A 16,434-nucleotide genomic window follows, 5' to 3' on the forward strand; every position below is an offset into this window, starting at 1 on the left:
TCCAGACTGGGAGTGGCCTGGGAGGGGGCACTGAACTTCTGGCCTGGGGGAGCACCTGGCTGTGTGTGGGGTGCCAGGCTGAGGGGTGCCCCCAACGCTGCCCATGCTGGGGTGCAGCAGTAACGGGTTGGGGTGCAGTGGTGCATGGCAGCTCTAATGAGGACCCCGGTGTCTGTCCTGTCCTGCACAGCTCTGTGGCACAGCTGTGCCACCGACCCATGGCCAAGCCACTGTCCCATTTCCGTGCCTCTTGTCCCTGTGTGGTTTCTGTCCAGGGGTACATGGTCAGCTGTGCTGTTCTGGGGTGCAGTTGGGCAGGAGAAGGGTTGAGGGGGGCGGCTGGGGAAACAAGCCTGTCTGGGGTCGAGGGGCTGCTGAGCTGTGTGGGAAGAGCTGTGTGAGGTGAGTGGCTGTGGGATACCACGTGGCCCCCACCTCACACCCCATGAGGATGTCCCCCACCACAACCCGGGGCTGCAGTAGCAGGGGCTGGGCTGGGGAGAAGCTGTGGGTACCTGGTGATGTGCAGGCAGCTGGGAGCCAGGTGCAGGGGTCCTGGGGTGCCCCGTATCCATCAGTCCTGTCTTGGGAAGCTCCAAGCAGCAGGAGGAAGCCATCCCAGTCTCTGTGGCTGAGGCATGTCTCAGGGGAGGCTCCAGGGGAGTCACTGCTCCAAGGCTGCACACCGGTGATGACCAGGACCCTGTGATGTAGCTGGGGGTCCTCTGCAACTCTAGGGGGATCCCTGCAGCAGAGCCAAATGGGGGTGACCCCCAGGGCTCTGTCCCCATGCTGGCGGATGAAGCATCCCAGGGGTCCGTGTCCTGGCAGCACCCCAGGCCCCGGGGGCAGAGGGGGCAGTGTCGGGGGGCTGGTGCCCCCCGGCCGAGTCCCAGCAGGGCAGAGAGGTGGGTGATGTAGGGGGTGTTGAGGCGCAGGGTCTCGATCCTGGTGAGGGTCTGCCCGGTGGGTGTCAGCGCAGGCGGCAGGTAGTGCCGGTACCCCCGGCCTTATTTGGGTCGGGTATAGGGGCCATGCCTCTGTGCCCACAGGGAGGGGTCGAGCCCCCCAACTCCCCGCACCGGGCGGGCCGTGGCGGGAGCCTGGGAATGCCGGCCCCATTTGCAGAAGTGTCAGATCTGACTCCTTTGGTCCTTAATTGGCGCTGCTGGCGCTGGGAAGTGTGTGTGGACCCATTCACACGGCCGTGAGAGATGCTAACGTGCCGCCAGCCGCGCACTGCACCGCACCGCGTCCCTGCACCGCGTCACCCCGCACCGTGTCACCCTGCACCGCAGCAGGTATCCAGGACTTGACCTTCCAGTGCCGGGACCCCAAGCCGCCAGCCCTGGCACCCAGCAGGGTCCCCACAGCTCCCTGTCCTTTGCCCAGCTCCCAGCCCCGGGACCGGGGGTACTGGGTGGGCTCTGGCTTAGATGGAGGGCCTGAAGGGGCAGGGGGTGTAGGGAGTGCAGGGTGTTTGGGCAGGGAGGTCGGGGTTCTCCCTTCCCAGAGACATCCTGCTCTGCCCTTCTGCTTCTGTCTCCCCAGTCCCACGGGATGCAGCCCCAGACGTCTCCAGAGAAGCTGAGGCATGTGGGGACCCACAGGGCCTTGCTCCATTGATAGGGACTGGAGGGATGTGGAGGCCCCACCTGCCCCTCAGGGCAAGGGACTGCAGGGTGTCCCTCGAGGGCTGTGACCCCGCGGCCGGCGCTGCCCTGGCCCAGCCGCGCTCCAGCACTTGTCCAAACAGGGAGGTGGGAAGCGGCTGCGGCGGGTGCAGAACTCATTATCTGGGAGCTCATCAGATAATGAGACCCAGGAGGGAGCCTGGGCGGGGGGGCGCAGGGGAAAGCGAGGCCGGGTAGCGGGAAGGGGCCGTGCCAAGGCTGGGCTGTGGGGTGCAGAGCTCCTCCAGAGCCCCTTCCACGCTCCATGGCCAGGCTGCTCCGGACCCCCGCTGTACCTCCACTCCGGGACGGGTGCAGAATGGGGTCGGCACGGACTGTCTCTGACCGTATTGGGGCAGCGCTGGGCACTTCTCAGATGTGTCTCCCCGTTTTGGAGGGTGGGTGTCTCCTGCCCCCTCCGAACCCCTGAGCTGTGGGGTCCTGTGCCCCTAGCTGTATCCCCAGGCAGTGCACACCCAGTCTGGGGTCCCGTGCCGTGCCGGTGTCCCTCGCCCTCTGATGGATTTTCCGTCCCTCGGTGGAGCCGTTTCCCGGGAAACCTTCGCACCCGCCGGCCCTAACACCTGTGGGGCCTGGGAACGCGGCGGGGGGGCCCCTCCCAGCCCCGACCCCGGCCCTCGGCACTCGCTGCCCCACCACTGCCATCACCAGGCAGGCCCGCGGGGTCCTGGCTGATGTGGGCAGTGGCGGACCAGGACCCCCAAGCCGGGTGTAGGGGAGTCCCACAAAGCCACTGGGACAGCAGGGATGCCCGGCTGGGGTCATGCTATGGGGGGACATAGGGACACCCCACTGCAGAGCCACTGAAAACTCCATTGCAGTCTCAGCAGAGCCTCACAGCAGAGCCCCAGAACACCCCACTGCAACCCCACTGCAGATCCTGCTGCTGCCCCACTGCAGCCACTCCCAGCAGACTCACGGCCACCCTGCTGCAGTCCCGCGGCAGCCCCTGTGCAGGACAGAACTGCAGGACCCATGTGGGTCCCAGCCCCATCCCCATCCCAGCGCTGGGGGTGCGAGGTGCCGAGGGTGGGCAGCTCAGAGCAGCCTCACACCTCTGGGGTGAAATTTGTCACCCCGCGTTCACAGCCGCGTCCCTCGGCCCCCTGGTTCCCCCCCCACCACGTCCCCCGGCCTTTGAAGTGCTGCAGCCACGAAGGTGACGCTTCACACCTCTGGCCCGGCATAAAGCCCGGACAGCCGGGAGCTCCCGGCACACGGCTCCCTGTCCCCGGCCCCGCCATGGCCCACTCCGCAGCGCCTCGCCACACACTGCCCGCTACGGCCCCACTGCAGGACTGGGGCTGCCGCGGCCCCCCGGACACCCTGGGCTACAGCAGCAGCTCGCCCGCAGCATCGCCCGACTCCTGCGGCCTCGCGTCCCCCGCTGCCGCCCGGGGACCCTGCCGCGGGCACGCCGCCCTCCGCCCCCGGGGCAGGAAGGGGGCGCGGGGCGGCGGGGGCCCGGGGGTCCCGCGGCAGAGCGCCAGCGAGCGGGAGAAGCTGCGGATGCGGCGGCTGGCGCAGGCCCTGCTGCGGCTGCGGCACTACCTGCCACCTGCGCTGGCGCCCGCCGGGCAGACCCTCACCAAGATCGAGACCCTGCGCCTCGCCACCCGCTACATCGCCCACCTCTCCGCCCTGCTGGGACTCGGCCGGGGGGCGCCGGCCCCCCGACACTGCCCCCTCTGCCCCCGGGGCCTGGGGTGCTGCCAGGACACGGACCCCCGGGATGCTTCATCCCCCGGCACTGTGGGCTGGGTGTCACCTCGCATGGCGGGCCCCCCGCCAGAGCTGCACGGGGCTCCCGGCATGGGGACAGAGCCTTGGGGGTCGCCCCCTTTTGGCTCTGCTGCGGGGACTCCCCCAGAGGTGTTTGGGGGCTCGGATACAGGGTTAGAGACCTGGGGGTCACCCCCTTATATCCCTGTGACAGGGACCCTCCCAGAAGTATTTGAGGGTCCCAGCATAGGGATGGAGACCTGGGGGTCGCCTCCCTACACCCCTGCAACAGGGACTCCCCCAGAGGTGCTCGGGGTCTCTCACATCGCAATGGATACCTGGGGGTCGCCCCCCTACATCCCTGCAGTGGAGACCTCTCTGGAGCTGCACAGGGCTGTCGCCTCCACCAAGTCCCCCTGGCTGACCCCTCCCCACTGCGCAGGGGCTGAGGCCCCCCCAGATCCACTCCTGGACGCGGGGCTGGTGCTGCCGGAGTTCACGGGAGCAGGGACAGTCACCCAGGTATGTGCTGGCAGGGGTTGGGGTGACTCTGGGAATGGGGCTGGTTCATGGCAGAGATCGACACCCCTTGGGATGGCCTCAGGTTCCTCTTGGTGTGAGGCAGTACAGGAGCTGGTTTTGGGGTAACAACAGCCTTGTCTAGGGTAGGGAACAGAGAGGTGACTCCTGCTCCCTGAGGTGGATTAAGGGGGTCCCCCAGCCTGTCCCATCCTTCCTGGTGCTTCCCTCCCTCTCGTTTGTGGGGTCCCATCAGTCGAGACAGACCGGAGGTCATGCTCTTACTTGTCCCTGACAGGGAGGCCTTCCAGGGGGTGGGCTGTCATCCCCACACCTCTAGCCCTGCCTGGACCCCTGTTCACCCTTTTCCCGTCTGCTCCCCAGGACCTCTCTGCAGACCTGCTCTCGCTGCTGGAGGCTCTGCTCCCGCCACAGCCCCTGCACTGACCTGGACAAACCACCGAGGACGGAGCACCCGCTGCCCCACAGGGCCTGTCCAGACCCCGGCTGCTTGGAGGACACCTGTGAGCCCTCAGACAGCTGCGGGTCGAGCTGCCCGCGCTGGAGCCCAGAGCTGTGCGGGATGCGCCGGGTGGCCACGGCTGCACGTGAATAAACCTTTGTGCCCTACCTGTGTGTCCAAGTGGATGTTCCCTGGAGCTGGGCACGGGATGGGGTTCAGTGTGCCCAGGGTGCCCTTGCTGGGCTGTAGGGCAGCCAGGCACCATCTGGGAGAGCAATTGAGGGGGGGCTCTCAAGACAGACCCACCCTGCCCTGGGGTCTGACGCCTGGCCAGGGAAGGGTGAGGGTCCCCAACACCCTCCAGATCCAGCCCTCCCACCTGGTGGTTCTGGGCCTTTGGAAGCCCTCCATTGCAGAGTAAAATGGAGGGATTTGGGGTCCAACTTAGTGTGAGGTTGGGCCTGAGCCCATGGGCTGGAGACCCCACTGGGAGGAGAATGTGGGGGGCTGCAACAGGGCCCCTCTGTCCCCAGCCCCTTGATTGCCACCCGAGGTCTGGGATCCCCATTAGCAGGACGGTGGTGGGACCTAGCAGCCGGGTGCTAATGTGTTGGGGGGGGGGCTCTCCCCCCACGCCAGGGTCTGGGGTGGGGGACGGGGTATTAATGAGCCCCATGGAGTGTGAAAGGACTCAATAATGAAGTTAAATGCCTCTGCCGAGGGGAGGGGGATGTGGGGGCAAACCTTTGAGGTGCAAAGCAGGCCCCCCACCCTCTCCCAGGCTGCATATCCCCCCACCCCCCCCGCCCCAATGCACTCCAGCCAGGGCTGAAGGGACCTTGGGACACACTCCAGCCATGGTGATGGCCACAGCTGGAGGGAGCAGCTGGCAGTGGCAGGGCTGGCAGGAGGGACCTGTGGATGTCTGGGCCACCCCCAAATGCTGTACCTCAACATGAGGAGCCCCTGTGCAACCCAATGCCCGGCCCTGGCGGCAGCAGTGCCAGACCTGGGGGGCACTGGCAGCACCCCTCAGACCGGGGTCTGGAGCAGGTCCCCCCTTGGGCTGGGGGTCTCCATCCCACAGGTGTGGGGCATGTCCTGCTGTCCGTCCCTGTGTGTGAGCACCGTGCACATTACACGTCTGTGCACCGTGGGCGGCAGGGAAGGACCGTGCTGTTCCAGGCTCCCGGCTACGTCAAGGACCATTCCGGGCAGCCAAGGGCACCCACCTCACGGCACCGGCAGCAGTAGCTGCAGGCACCAGTGCTTGGCAGTACCTGCAGCAGTACCCGCTCTGGTCCCCAGCCCGCTCCCCCTCGGGCCCCAGGGCAGATGCGGGAGCCTTCGGTGCAGAGCCCTGGCAGCACATGAGCACCGGTCCTGCCATGGCCTGGCTGGGGGATGCTGGACAAGACACCCCAGATGGAGGTGAGGTGGGGGAAATGGCATGTCTGGTCCCCCACAGGTCAGCATGGGGCAAGGGGGTCTTTATCCTAGGCAGGACTGTACTCTGGGCAGGGGATGGGGACAGCAGGAATGGCCCGGGGTGGGGAGTGCGTTGGGGTCAGCTGTGGCTGCCTCCCTCTGCCTTGCTTGGTGCCAGGGACCCCTGTACCCTGGAGATGTGGGGGGGGCCTCTGGAGGAGCAGCAGCAGGATGCAGGGAGCAGCTCTGGATGGAACACATGGAGCTGGGCTCAGGAATGTGGTGTTGGAACTGTGGCCCTTTGTCCAGGGGCTCTGGGGGACAGGACCCCCAGTGCTGAGCGTGGCCTGTCCCCTTGGAGCTCCCACCTCAGGGCTGCCACCGCCCCTTTGCAGTTGTGGCAGGAAGGGGCCACGCAGACCCAGATGCCACAGTGGGAAACGCCAGCGCAGAGCCCCCCGGCACCGTGCCCTCCGAGCGGGGCTGTGCCTGGAGCCCCCCGGCTGAGAACGGCGAGGAGCCCCTGCGCCTGCCCACCTTCTCCCCTGCCGCCCAGGCGCGCGTGGCCATCACCTTCACCCTCTTTGCCCTCTCGGCCGGCTGCAACCTGGCCGTGCTGCGGGTGGCGGGGGGCCGGGGGGGCGGCCGGCGCCCCCACATCCGCCTGCTGCTGCAGCACCTGGCCGCTGCCGACCTGCTGGTGACGGTGGCGGTGATGCCGCTGGACGCCATCTGGAACATCACGCTGCAGTGGCGGGCGGGCGACCTGGCCTGCCGCCTGCTCATGTACCTGCGGCTGCTGGCCATGTACGCCTCCGCCTTCGTCACCGTGGTCATCAGCCTGGACCGGCAGGCCGCCATCCTGCGCCCGCTGGCCATCGCCCGCGCCCGCGCCCGCAACCGCGCCATGCTGCACGTCGCCTGGATCCTCAGCGCGGGGCTGGCCGTGCCACAGGTACTGACCCTGCTGTCCCCAGCCCCTGTGCTGCCTCCTGGGGGGCTGCTGACACCGGCCACAGTCAGTGCCTCGGTGCCACTGTGTGACCTGCAGGACGGGGGTAGAGAGGAGTTGGAGAGCCCTGTGGGAGGGGGATGGAGAGGGGTTGGAGAGCTCCGTGTGATGGGGATGGAGGAGGGTCAACAGAGGGGCTGTGGCAGTGACCCCCAGCTCTGCCCCCTCCCTGAGGTGCCCTCTGGACCACCAGCAGTTGGGAGCAGAGCCAATGGAGGGGTGATGTTGGGTCCTACCAGGCAGGCTGTGCCTGTCCCTCAGGCTCTGAGGGTCCCTGCCTTGGCCTCTGATGCTCTCCCTTCCTTGGGGAGGTGCAGACCCCCAACATCCCCGGCCCACCTCTCTCATCTCCAGCTGTTCCTGTTCCGCACAGTCACCCTGCGCCCCCCACACAACTTCACCCAGTGCACCACACGTGGCAGCTTCCCCCAGCCGTGGCACGAGACCCTCTACAACATGGTGGGCTTTGCCTGCCTCTTCCTGCTGCCGCTGCTCATCATGGTCTGCTGCTACATCCGCATCCTGCTGGAGATCTCCCGCCGGATGGGCTCCGGCCTTTGTGAGTTCTGGGCACCACAGGATGTGACCCCCACTGGCTGGGGCTCTGTAGGGATCTCCTCACCCTCTCCCAGTGTATGGGGTCCCTGTCCCAGCCACATTTCCCCCTCACAGGCTGTGCCCCCCCAGTCTCCTCGCGAGACGCGTCACTGCGGTGCTCCAGGAACAACATCCCCCGGGCCCGGCTGCGGATGCTGCGGATGAGCCTGGTCATCGTCTCCTCCTTCATCCTCTGCTGGACACCCTACTACCTGCTGGGGCTCTGGCACTGGTTCTGTCCCCACGCTGTGGAGAAAAGGGTCTCATCTGCCCTCACACACATCCTTTTCATCTTTGGCCTCTTCAACGCGTGCCTGGACCCCATCACCTACGGGCTCTTCACCATCCCCCTTCGGGGAGGCTGGGGCTGTCCCTGTGGGCGCAGCCCCCCAACCCAGCCCCCCTCTCCAGCCACTGGCTCCTTCCACTGCTCAGCCTCCTCCTTGCCACCCAAGCGGGGAGTCCCAGGGGCGCGAGGGTCCCGAGGGGTCACCGGGGATGCCACCGGGGATGCCACCAGGGATGCCACTGGGGATGCCACCGGGGATGCCACTGGGGATGCCACCTGCCACAGCAGCTCCCTGTGAGACCGACACAACCCCTGGGGTGCTCAGGGCAGGGGGGTCCAGCAGCAGATGGCTAGGCCAGCACAGGCCCAGCAGGGATGGGGTCACTGCCGCTTCCTTTATGCATCCCAAAGCATCTCTGTGGGCTCAAGGCTGGCAGGGGTGCCCCCCATTCCCTCTCCCCTCTCTGTGCCCCACACAGCAATAAAGTGTCCTATGGCCACCTCGAGTCCCTCCTGTGTTCCTTGTCTGGGAGCTGAGCTGGGGTCCCCAAAGCCTTGTCCCACTGGGGTCACAGGTGCCTCTGACTCCACCAAGGAGGGCTCAAGGGTCCTCAGGAAGAAGCAGATTCAAGGGCACCTGCAGGCTGGCCTGGGGACTGCCCTCCCTGTTCGTCCCTGGAGGGCTCTTGGTCCCAGTGGGTGGGGGGCCTGGTCCCTGCCAGTGACATCGAGCTGGTGGCAGTCTCAGAGTGCTGCTGCCATTGGCTCTGCTCCAAACAGGAGCTCCTGGCTCCTGCCCAAGGCTGTCGGGAGGCACACAGGGCTGGTGCTCCTGCTCGCAGCAGCTGCTCCAAGGCCAGCGCTGACACTGGAGGTGGCACAGCTCCTGACGCCTGCAGGGCTGGGAGGGGGCTGTGGGTGCCTGGGCCCCTTACTCCTTCTTGCATCCTGAGCTGAGCCCTTCCCATGGCACCAGGAGTGATGCCTGGGTGAGGGACAGACCACGGCATCCCCCTGGCCTTGAGGAAGGGACCACAGAGCTGAGCTCTGCCTGGGGGTCCCTGCTCCGTTGCAGTGGGGTACTGGGCTCCCTCAGGCCCTTGGTCCCCCCTGCCCAGTGGGACGCCGATTCCAAACCACTGACAGGGTGGCCTCACGCTGGGGCAGCGCTCGTGGGGCTGCTCCTGCCGAGGGATCTCTCCAGCTTCTGCTCCCGGGCCAGGAGCAGGCTTGGCTGGTGCAGGCAGGGGGCAGGCAGCAGGTCAAGCAGGAAGGCAGGCAGGAGCGGTGCCCAATAACAGAAGTGCTAGCCATGCTTGCAGGGATTTATTTGGAAGTGGCAAAGGCCAGTGGAGTTGCTCCAGCCCTGGGGAGGGATCCCACACCTGCTTGAGGGCTGGAGGCCACCAAGGGTCTTGCACAGACCAGTGTTCTTGCACAGGGGGCTCACCCCAGGGCTCTCCTGGGGGTGTCCATTCTGTGGGGCTCTAGGGAATAGGGGGCTGCAGTTCCAACGGAGTGGGGGTACCCAATGCTGCTGGGGCAGGGATGGGGCTTCCTTGGCACATCTCTGCAGGGTGTGGGGGGGTGGGCGGGGGGCTGAGTCCCAGGTATGGACTCGTGTGAGTATGAAAATACCATCTGGTAGGGGCAAACCAAACACTGCTGGCCTGAGAAATGCTTCGAGGGGAGGGGCTGGTAGAGCCCAGGACCACCCAGCAAAAAATCTCCCCTCTTGGGATGCTGCTGCTGCTGCTGTGGCTCCGCTGCTGGAAGTGTGCTATCCACCCTGGGACAATCGGGGTGCAGACAGAGACTCCCAGCCCATGGGCAGCTCTCCTCGGGCTGGTGGCACTAGGTGGGCACCAGGTGGGCCAGAGCTGCCCCATCCCCTCGCTGGCCAGGCAGGGCTCTGAGGGGCAGCTCGTGGCCACTGCAGTCATGTTGGGCTCTGAGGGTCCCCCAGTGTCAGTGCTGATACTGGTCCAGGGCACCCACCCGCTCCTCAGCAGAGCCAGAGAGTGAGGACAGGGCGGCCAGGCGAGGGGACAGGGCAGCAAGGTGGGCAATGGGAAGTGGAAGGTAACGCGGGGGGATGCTTGTACTTGGGTGTCCACGTCCACCCTGTCCCCCCGGCTCAGCAGCGTCACCCCCTGCTCCCGCCTCCAGCATAGACCGCAGGGAAAGCGCGAGCCCAGGGCCGCTGCCAGCCCGCTCCCCGCTCTGCTCAGGCACAGACACAGCAGCTCTAGGTGCTGGTCCCGCCACTGCCAGGTCTCTTCTCGGTGAAGAAGCTCTTGAGCAGCATCACCTGTCCGATGCTGACCACGAAGAGGATGATGGTTTCCCCCACTGACCAGTATGAGACACGGCCATTGAGCTCCTCGGCTCTGCTCCGGTCCTGGGCCTCCCGCAGCCGGTAGTGGGTCTGGGAGTCGATCACTGAGTTCAGCATCTCGTGGATGGTGACGCAGGCGGATTCCATCTGGGGGACAAGGACAAAGGTGCCCCGTCGCTCCTGACATGGCACGGCTGAGGGAGCAGGACAGAGCCCCAAGAGCAGGACAGCAGTGCCTGTGGCATCAGTTCCCCGCCGGATCCCACCCAGAGCAGTTCTGCACTGGGGCAGAGCCGAGAGCCCTGCTGGGGCACCGGGGTGCCCAGCCCAGGGGCTCACACCCAGGGATGGAATGGCTGATGCAATTCCCTCTTGCAGGATGGACAGCGGGTGCTGCAGCTGGGGGAGCCCAGAGCCAGCAGAGCGCCCCTGTCCCAGGCAGAGGATGTGGTGGGGCTCTGGGCTGGCGGTTGGCACTTCTGCATCTGGTGGAGGGGAAGGGGGATGAGCCTCCAACTGCCGTTCTGTGAGGCCATTTGAGAGCTGCAGCAGGACCTTTCTCTGTCCCTCCCTCCCTCCCGAGACCTACCTGTGTCAGGGCAGTGACGCGGTTGTTCATGTCGGGTAGGATGGGCGGCTCATCGCCCACCTGGAAGTCGAAGTAGACGATTTTGTGTGAGAAGGTGGAAAACTCATTGCTGAAGCAGAAGGTGTAGACACCCTTAACCTCGGTGCGGTGTGAGAAGCTGTCGTACTGCTTCTTGGTCTCCTGGTAGATGGTCTTGCCGTTGGGGTCCTCCACATAGCAGTCTACGTCATAGTGCCCCCCACTGATCACCTGCACGGGGAGGTACAGGTGGCACCTGCCCTGTGACGTGGCGAGGGCCCCCCGCCCCTGCCCGGCCCCACAGCTGTTTGAGAGGCCAGTGGGCACCGTGCCCACGGGATGGGGCCCAGGCCAGGGGAGCCTGGGGAAGCTGTGCCCCCCGGTGCCAGCAGCTCAGGTAGGGTGGCTGAACACAGGGCCAGCTCCCAGGGCCAAGGTCAGGGACTCCCATGGCTGCTGTAGGCACATCCCAGCCCTGGCTCCCAGGTGGACACTGCTGATCACAGGGCTGGGGCTGAGAACAGCTCCTGGCGCAGCACGAGGGGAACTGGGATACGCACGGGAGGGGGGAACTGCAGTCCTGCATGAGGCTCTGCAGGGCTCGGGGCAGGGGTATGGGCAGGGGCAACAGGCACACACATGGGCAGGGGTGTGGGCAGGAAGGCACAGGCAAGGGGGCACAGGCAGGGGCATCGGCATAGACAAGACAAAGGCAGGGGCACTGGGATGGGGCACAAGGGGGGTGCAGGCAGAGATGGGCAGGGAGTTGCTGGCAGGGGCATGGGCTGCAGGCAGGGCGCATGCAGGGCTGCAAGCAGGTTAGGGGCACGTACACGGCAAGGGGGTATCGGCAGGGCACAGTCAGGGCAGTACCTGGTAGTCGAGGGTGAACTTGATGCCGCTCTCCAGCTCCTGGTGGAAGCAGCGCCGGTCGCTGTCGGGCAGTTCCAGCGTCAGCTCCGTCCCGCCGGTCCCCAGAGCGCCCAGGAACGCGGCCAGGCACAGTGCGCGCACCGCGCCACGCACCGCGCCACGCACCGCGCCCGGCATCGCGACACGCACGGGCACCGCGATGGGCACCGCGATGGGTACCGCGATACGCACCGCCAGGGGCACTACACCGCCACCGGCACCGCACCGGCACCGGCACCGCACCGCTACCGGCACCGGCACCGGCAGCGCCCCCGAGATCCGCCCCCCTGACGTGGCGCTTCCGCTGCGGGCGGGGCGGGGCGGGGGCGGCACCTCCGGCACCGGGGCGGGCACCCACCGGTACCCCGGGACCACCCCAGGCGACCCCGGCACTCTGGGAACCGCCCGGCATCTCTGCGCCGGCCACTCCGGGAATCCCCCGGGGATCCCGTCGGCGCTCCCGGAGACCCCCCGAGCCGGCTGGTGACTCAGGATCCCTGCGCCATGAGTCTCTCCATCCAACGGCGAAGCTTTATTAACGCAGCGATCGTGAAAAAGTCCCCGCAGGAACACGGTGTTACCGCGGCACCTGCCCCTGCACCACTACACACACGGACTCCTGTAAATAAATTCGTTAATGGAATCATGGAATCTGTCGGCAACCACAGCACACGGCCGGCCCACGGCACACGGAGCGTGGAACGAGGCATGGGGTGAGGAGCGCTCCCTGTGCAGGGTGGGCAGCAGAGCGGGGTCCTGGCTGTGGCGCGGCGCCTGCGACTTTCCCGGTAGATGAACCCCTTAGGTCAGCCCGTGCCATCCTCGGTTACTTGGCATCCCGGCTCCCCCGCCGCCGGCAGAGGGTTCCCATTCAGCCGGGCTGGGACCTGAATCCCTGCCCGGGAATTCAGCGCTTAGAGCTTTTCGGAGGGGTGGGCAAGGAACCTCCTGAACCTCAGGCGCTTCAGAGACGAGACCATCCCGGTCCAGAACCGCGGTGCCGGGTGAGCTCAGCTGCTGGAGCTCCGAAGCTCTCGGGAATCCCGGGGGTGGAGGATTGTCTCCCTCTCCCGCTCCGGGGGGGCACCGACACGGTCCGTTGCCGGGGGAAGTGTTCCCACTTCTCCAGCCCCCGCACCGCTGAGCCCCTTCCCCTCCTGGAAGGCACTTCATGAACGTTCGGCCCCAAAGATCACTGCTGTGGGCTCCGTGGGGAATTCTGTGTCAGAACGAGCGGAATGGACGAAAAGTGGATTGTAACTAGTGAGGAATAAGGGAACTGCAGACGGGATCCTTGGCACGGAGCCCGGCGATCTCAGACGGTCTGGGTTTGGCCTCCCAGCTGGTCGTTCCTGATTCAGCCCCTGGGCTCGGGTCTGACCCCTGCGGCCACCAGTGTGTCCCCGGAGCCAGTCCCATGTGGGACTGTTCCATTTCTGCAGGGACAGCATGGATTTGGGAAGAAAATGGTGACACAGCTACTGGGCCACAACCTCCTCAAAATCGGAGAGGTGCCGCATCTGCTCTGCCTGCATGGAGTGTCTGCGGAGGAGCTTCCTGGGGGCTCTCAGGTCGCCCCGCCTGGGCGAGCTGGGTGCGAGGGGCACCAGGGGCTTCAGCCCGGCAGCCAGCGGGGAGGGAGCTTTGCTGGAGCCGATGTCGGGGATCGGGGGGTTGGGGTTCACGTTCAGCGGGGGCAGATATCCCGGCCTCGTGTGGGAGATGTGGTCCAGCAGCAGGGTCCCGGATCCTCGCCTCTCCAGCAAGCCAGGCGGTCGGCGCCGGACGGTGCTGGGTGACGTGCCGGCACTGCTGGAGGGAGACTCTCGTGAGCCATCCAGCAAGGCCAGGTGGGATCCACTCAGCTTCCTCCTCTCCGATGGCCCCTTCCCCATCTCAGTGAGGTCTCCATTGTGCTCGGCGCCTGGCCTCCACCAGTGCAGAGTGTCCGTCCCTGTGGCCGAGCTGGTGGCTGAGCCGGTGCTCTCTGGCTCCTCTGGGACCGTGCTGCTGCGGGGCAGGCGCGGGTGTGCAGCCGGGCTCTTCTCGTGGCTGGCTTTCCATGCCAGCTTCCCCGGTGCCTGCTCATCCACCGCAGGAAAGAGAGCGGGGTCCCTGCCCTTGCTGCTGCTGCTCCGGGTGAGGGGGGTCTTTTTGGAGAGCGAGAGGTCTCCAATGCCCATGATGAGCTCATCGTCAGCACAGACATGCGTGTCATCGCGGTGCGCAGAGGCCGCCAGCACCGAGGGTGCCACCAGACCCCACGGCTCCGAGCGCAGCCGCTTCAGCCGTCGCAGCTGGGCTTTCCGGGCAGTACCAGCTCTCTGGCCTGGGGAGGGTGGCTCGGTGTCCCCAGTGTCTCCAGAGTGTGAACTGTGTGGGGTGAGAATGCTGCTCTCCTTCTCTTCAGGTGAAGGTGCTGAGATGGAATTTTTCAAGTGGGCATCGGAGGGTGCTGCACCCACCTCGGGGGGGGCTCTCTCTTTGAACTCCAGCACAGGGGGAACATTCAGGTACTGCTTGGTGGTCTTAGTGCCAGAGGCTGATGTGTCCATGGTGATGATGATCACTTCCTTCCCCTTGGCTCTGCAGGCATTCAGGAGGTGCTGCAGCACAGCCTTGTCATCAGCATTGATGGCGTGGACCAGTGCCGAGGCTCCTGAGTGGTCCTCTAGGCTGGGGTCTGCCCCGCTCTCCAGCAGCAGGGACACCACCTCCCCCCCGGCCCCACGGATGCAGGCATGCATGAGGGCAGTTTTCCCAGACTTGTCCTGGATGTTGGGGTCAGCTTTGTTGTCCAACAGGTACTTCACCATCTTGGCCTTGTGAATGCTCTGCTGGTCGACGTGGGTGGTGATGCAGGCCACCATCAGGGCGGTCTCCCCCTTCTCGTTGCTCTCGTTGATGTAAGCCCCCCCTTCCAGCAGCAGCCGGGTCAGCCGGAGCCGGCCGAGCCACACGGCCTTCAGGAGGGAGTTGCTCCCCAGCTCTAGCTCTGTCGCCTCATCCATGGCACTGGCTGCTGCTCGCTGCTGGGTGATGGCAGCAGTGGCTGGTGGCTGCAGGAGGAACCGTGGAGAGGTGAGCCCTGCTGCTTCATCCCCGCCTTCCCGGGATGCCACGCTACAGGCACTGCCCTGCACCCCACTGCCCCTCCAGCCACATCCACCCACCTCCTGCAGACAGCTGCCCAGAGGCACTGGTTTCCCGAAGAGATCAGAGAGCTCTTGATGGTCTCCACTGGCCTGCTAGGTCTGGGAGGGCACAGCATGAAGCCCCCTGGAGACAGCGTGAGCATCCCACATGGCTTCTTGGGCTGGAGCTGGGATTTCTGCTTCCCCTCTGCTGGAGGGAAGGAGAAGCAGCCACAGTCATTCTGTCTGCTGTGTTTCTACTGCATCCTGCATCTACTGCCCCCCACTGCCCCCTGCTCCTGCTGCCCCCACCCCCTGCTCTCAATGGCCCCCACTCCTCCTGCCCCTGACTTCTCTCTCCTGCTTCCCTCCAGTCCCTGCTCCTTCTTCACTCTGCTCCCTGTCCCACTTCTGAGGCCGTTCCTGGGGCCCTGGGCAGCCGGTGGCCCCAGAATCCCCCCGGGGTGGGCACAAGCCTCCCAGCCCTTCCCCATACCCCCATGCCCTCCGTGGGTGCCCTGCAGCCCCTGACCCGCGGTCAGTGCTCGCACCGGGGCATCGCCCCCGGTACCACCAAAGGCGTCAGCGGTGCAGCCCCCTGTCCGAGAGCTCCCCGCGGCCCCTTCTTATGCTGATCCCTCGAGCCCGGGGAGACCCGGGCGTCGGTTCTTCCCCACCCCCGTCAGGCCGGTGCCTCCCCGCGCCCCTCCACCCCGGGGCCATCCCGGTCCCGCTCCCGCCGCCGCCCCCGGCTGCGGTGGTGATGGTGGGAACGTCCCCCACCCCCGGCCCGCTGCCTACTGCCCGGTGCCGGTGTCGGTGTCCAGCTGTCGCTGTCGCTGCCCTATGCCCTGTGCCGGGGCTGCCGCCGGTGCCGGTGCCCGGTGCCTGAGTCGGTGTCCGGCTGTCGGTGCCGGTGCCCGGTGCCCGTGTCGGTGTCCGGCTGTCAGTGCCGGTGCCGGTGCCCGGTGCCGGTGCCCGGTGCCCGTGTCGGTGTCCGGCTGTCGGTGTCCGGGTGTCGGTGCCGGTGCCCGGTGCCGGTGCCCGGTGCCCGTGTCGGTGTCCGGCTGTCGGTGCCGGTGCCCGTGCCCGGTGCCGCTGCCCGGTGCCACTGCCCGGCGCTGCGGGAGGAGGAGGGCGCGGGGGGGCGGCGCGTCCGCCCGGGGGTGGGTGCGGGGAGCGGCGGGGCGGGGGTGTCCGCGTGCTGGGGGGCTGGGGGGGTCTGTGTCCCCACCTTCGGCTGCGGGGGAGCGTGGTCGTGTGCGGGGGCCGTGAGCGCGGGGGTGTGTGGGTGTCCGTGTGCGGGAGTGTGAGGGGGGAGCGTCCGCCCCCACCCGCGCGGGGGTGTCTGTGTGCGGGGTGGGGTGTGAGTGCATCTGCCCACCGGAGTCTCAGGACCCAGGGGGACCCTGCCGTGGGCAAACTGGTCTGAGCCCACAGCTGGGCCCCACTTGGAACCGGGGGAGATTAGGAACCCCCTGAGACCCCTCTGGCAGTAGTAACCCTGTGGTCTGAGCCCACATCTGGGGGACACCGAGCCCACATCTGGGGGACACTGAGCACACATCTGGGGCACCTGAGAGCACCCCTGGGGCACTGGAGTGCTCTGTGCCCTACAGGGCAAGCTGGGGTCCCTGCCTCTGCTCCCCGGGCAGAGCTCCCTCAGTGCCAGTGTGATGGAGCAGGACTAGCACTAGTCTGCTGTCCCTCCGGACCTCC

General features: G+C 66.7%; 4 protein-coding genes across 4 annotated transcripts; 2 read left to right on the plus strand and 2 right to left on the minus strand.

Moving 5' to 3' along the window:
* The first annotated feature begins 2,936 nt into the window (after positions 1-2,936).
* Positions 2,937-4,382, plus strand: MESP2 (mesoderm posterior bHLH transcription factor 2). The gene is made up of 2 exons (XM_027897189.1): positions 2,937-3,938; positions 4,320-4,382. Exons 1-2 carry the CDS (start codon positions 2,937-2,939, stop codon positions 4,380-4,382), a joined length of 1,065 nt encoding a protein of 354 aa, XP_027752990.1.
* Positions 4,383-5,759: 1,377 nt separating this feature from the next.
* LOC114064283 (gonadotropin-releasing hormone II receptor-like) lies at positions 5,760-8,022 on the plus strand. The gene is made up of 4 exons (XM_027897190.1): positions 5,760-5,829; positions 6,231-6,781; positions 7,193-7,397; positions 7,526-8,022. The coding sequence occupies exons 1-4, from the start codon at positions 5,769-5,771 to the stop codon at positions 8,020-8,022; spliced, it is 1,314 nt and encodes a 437-aa protein (XP_027752991.1). The 5' UTR covers positions 5,760-5,768.
* Positions 8,023-9,035: 1,013 nt separating this feature from the next.
* Positions 9,036-11,725, minus strand: LOC114064290 (transmembrane emp24 domain-containing protein 3-like). Its single transcript, XM_027897203.1, has 3 exons — positions 11,543-11,725; positions 10,652-10,900; positions 9,036-10,209 (listed from the first exon to the last, which is right to left on the minus strand). Exons 1-3 carry the CDS (start codon positions 11,717-11,719, stop codon positions 9,973-9,975), a joined length of 663 nt encoding a protein of 220 aa, XP_027753004.1. The 5' UTR covers positions 11,720-11,725; the 3' UTR covers positions 9,036-9,972.
* Positions 11,726-12,038: 313 nt separating this feature from the next.
* On the minus strand, positions 12,039-14,920 carry ANKRD34C (ankyrin repeat domain 34C). The gene is made up of 2 exons (XM_027897205.1): positions 14,755-14,920; positions 12,039-14,640 (listed from the first exon to the last, which is right to left on the minus strand). Exon 2 carries the CDS (start codon positions 14,590-14,592, stop codon positions 13,060-13,062), a length of 1,533 nt encoding a protein of 510 aa, XP_027753006.1. The 5' UTR covers positions 14,593-14,640; positions 14,755-14,920; the 3' UTR covers positions 12,039-13,059.
* Between the last annotated feature and the right edge of the window lie 1,514 nt (positions 14,921-16,434).

Source organism: Empidonax traillii, unplaced genomic scaffold, assembly GCF_003031625.1.
Source record: "Empidonax traillii isolate 1590-97213 ecotype Southwest subspecies unplaced genomic scaffold, ASM303162v1 scaffold532:size433792, whole genome shotgun sequence".
NCBI classification, from domain to species: Eukaryota; Metazoa; Chordata; class Aves; order Passeriformes; family Tyrannidae; genus Empidonax; species Empidonax traillii.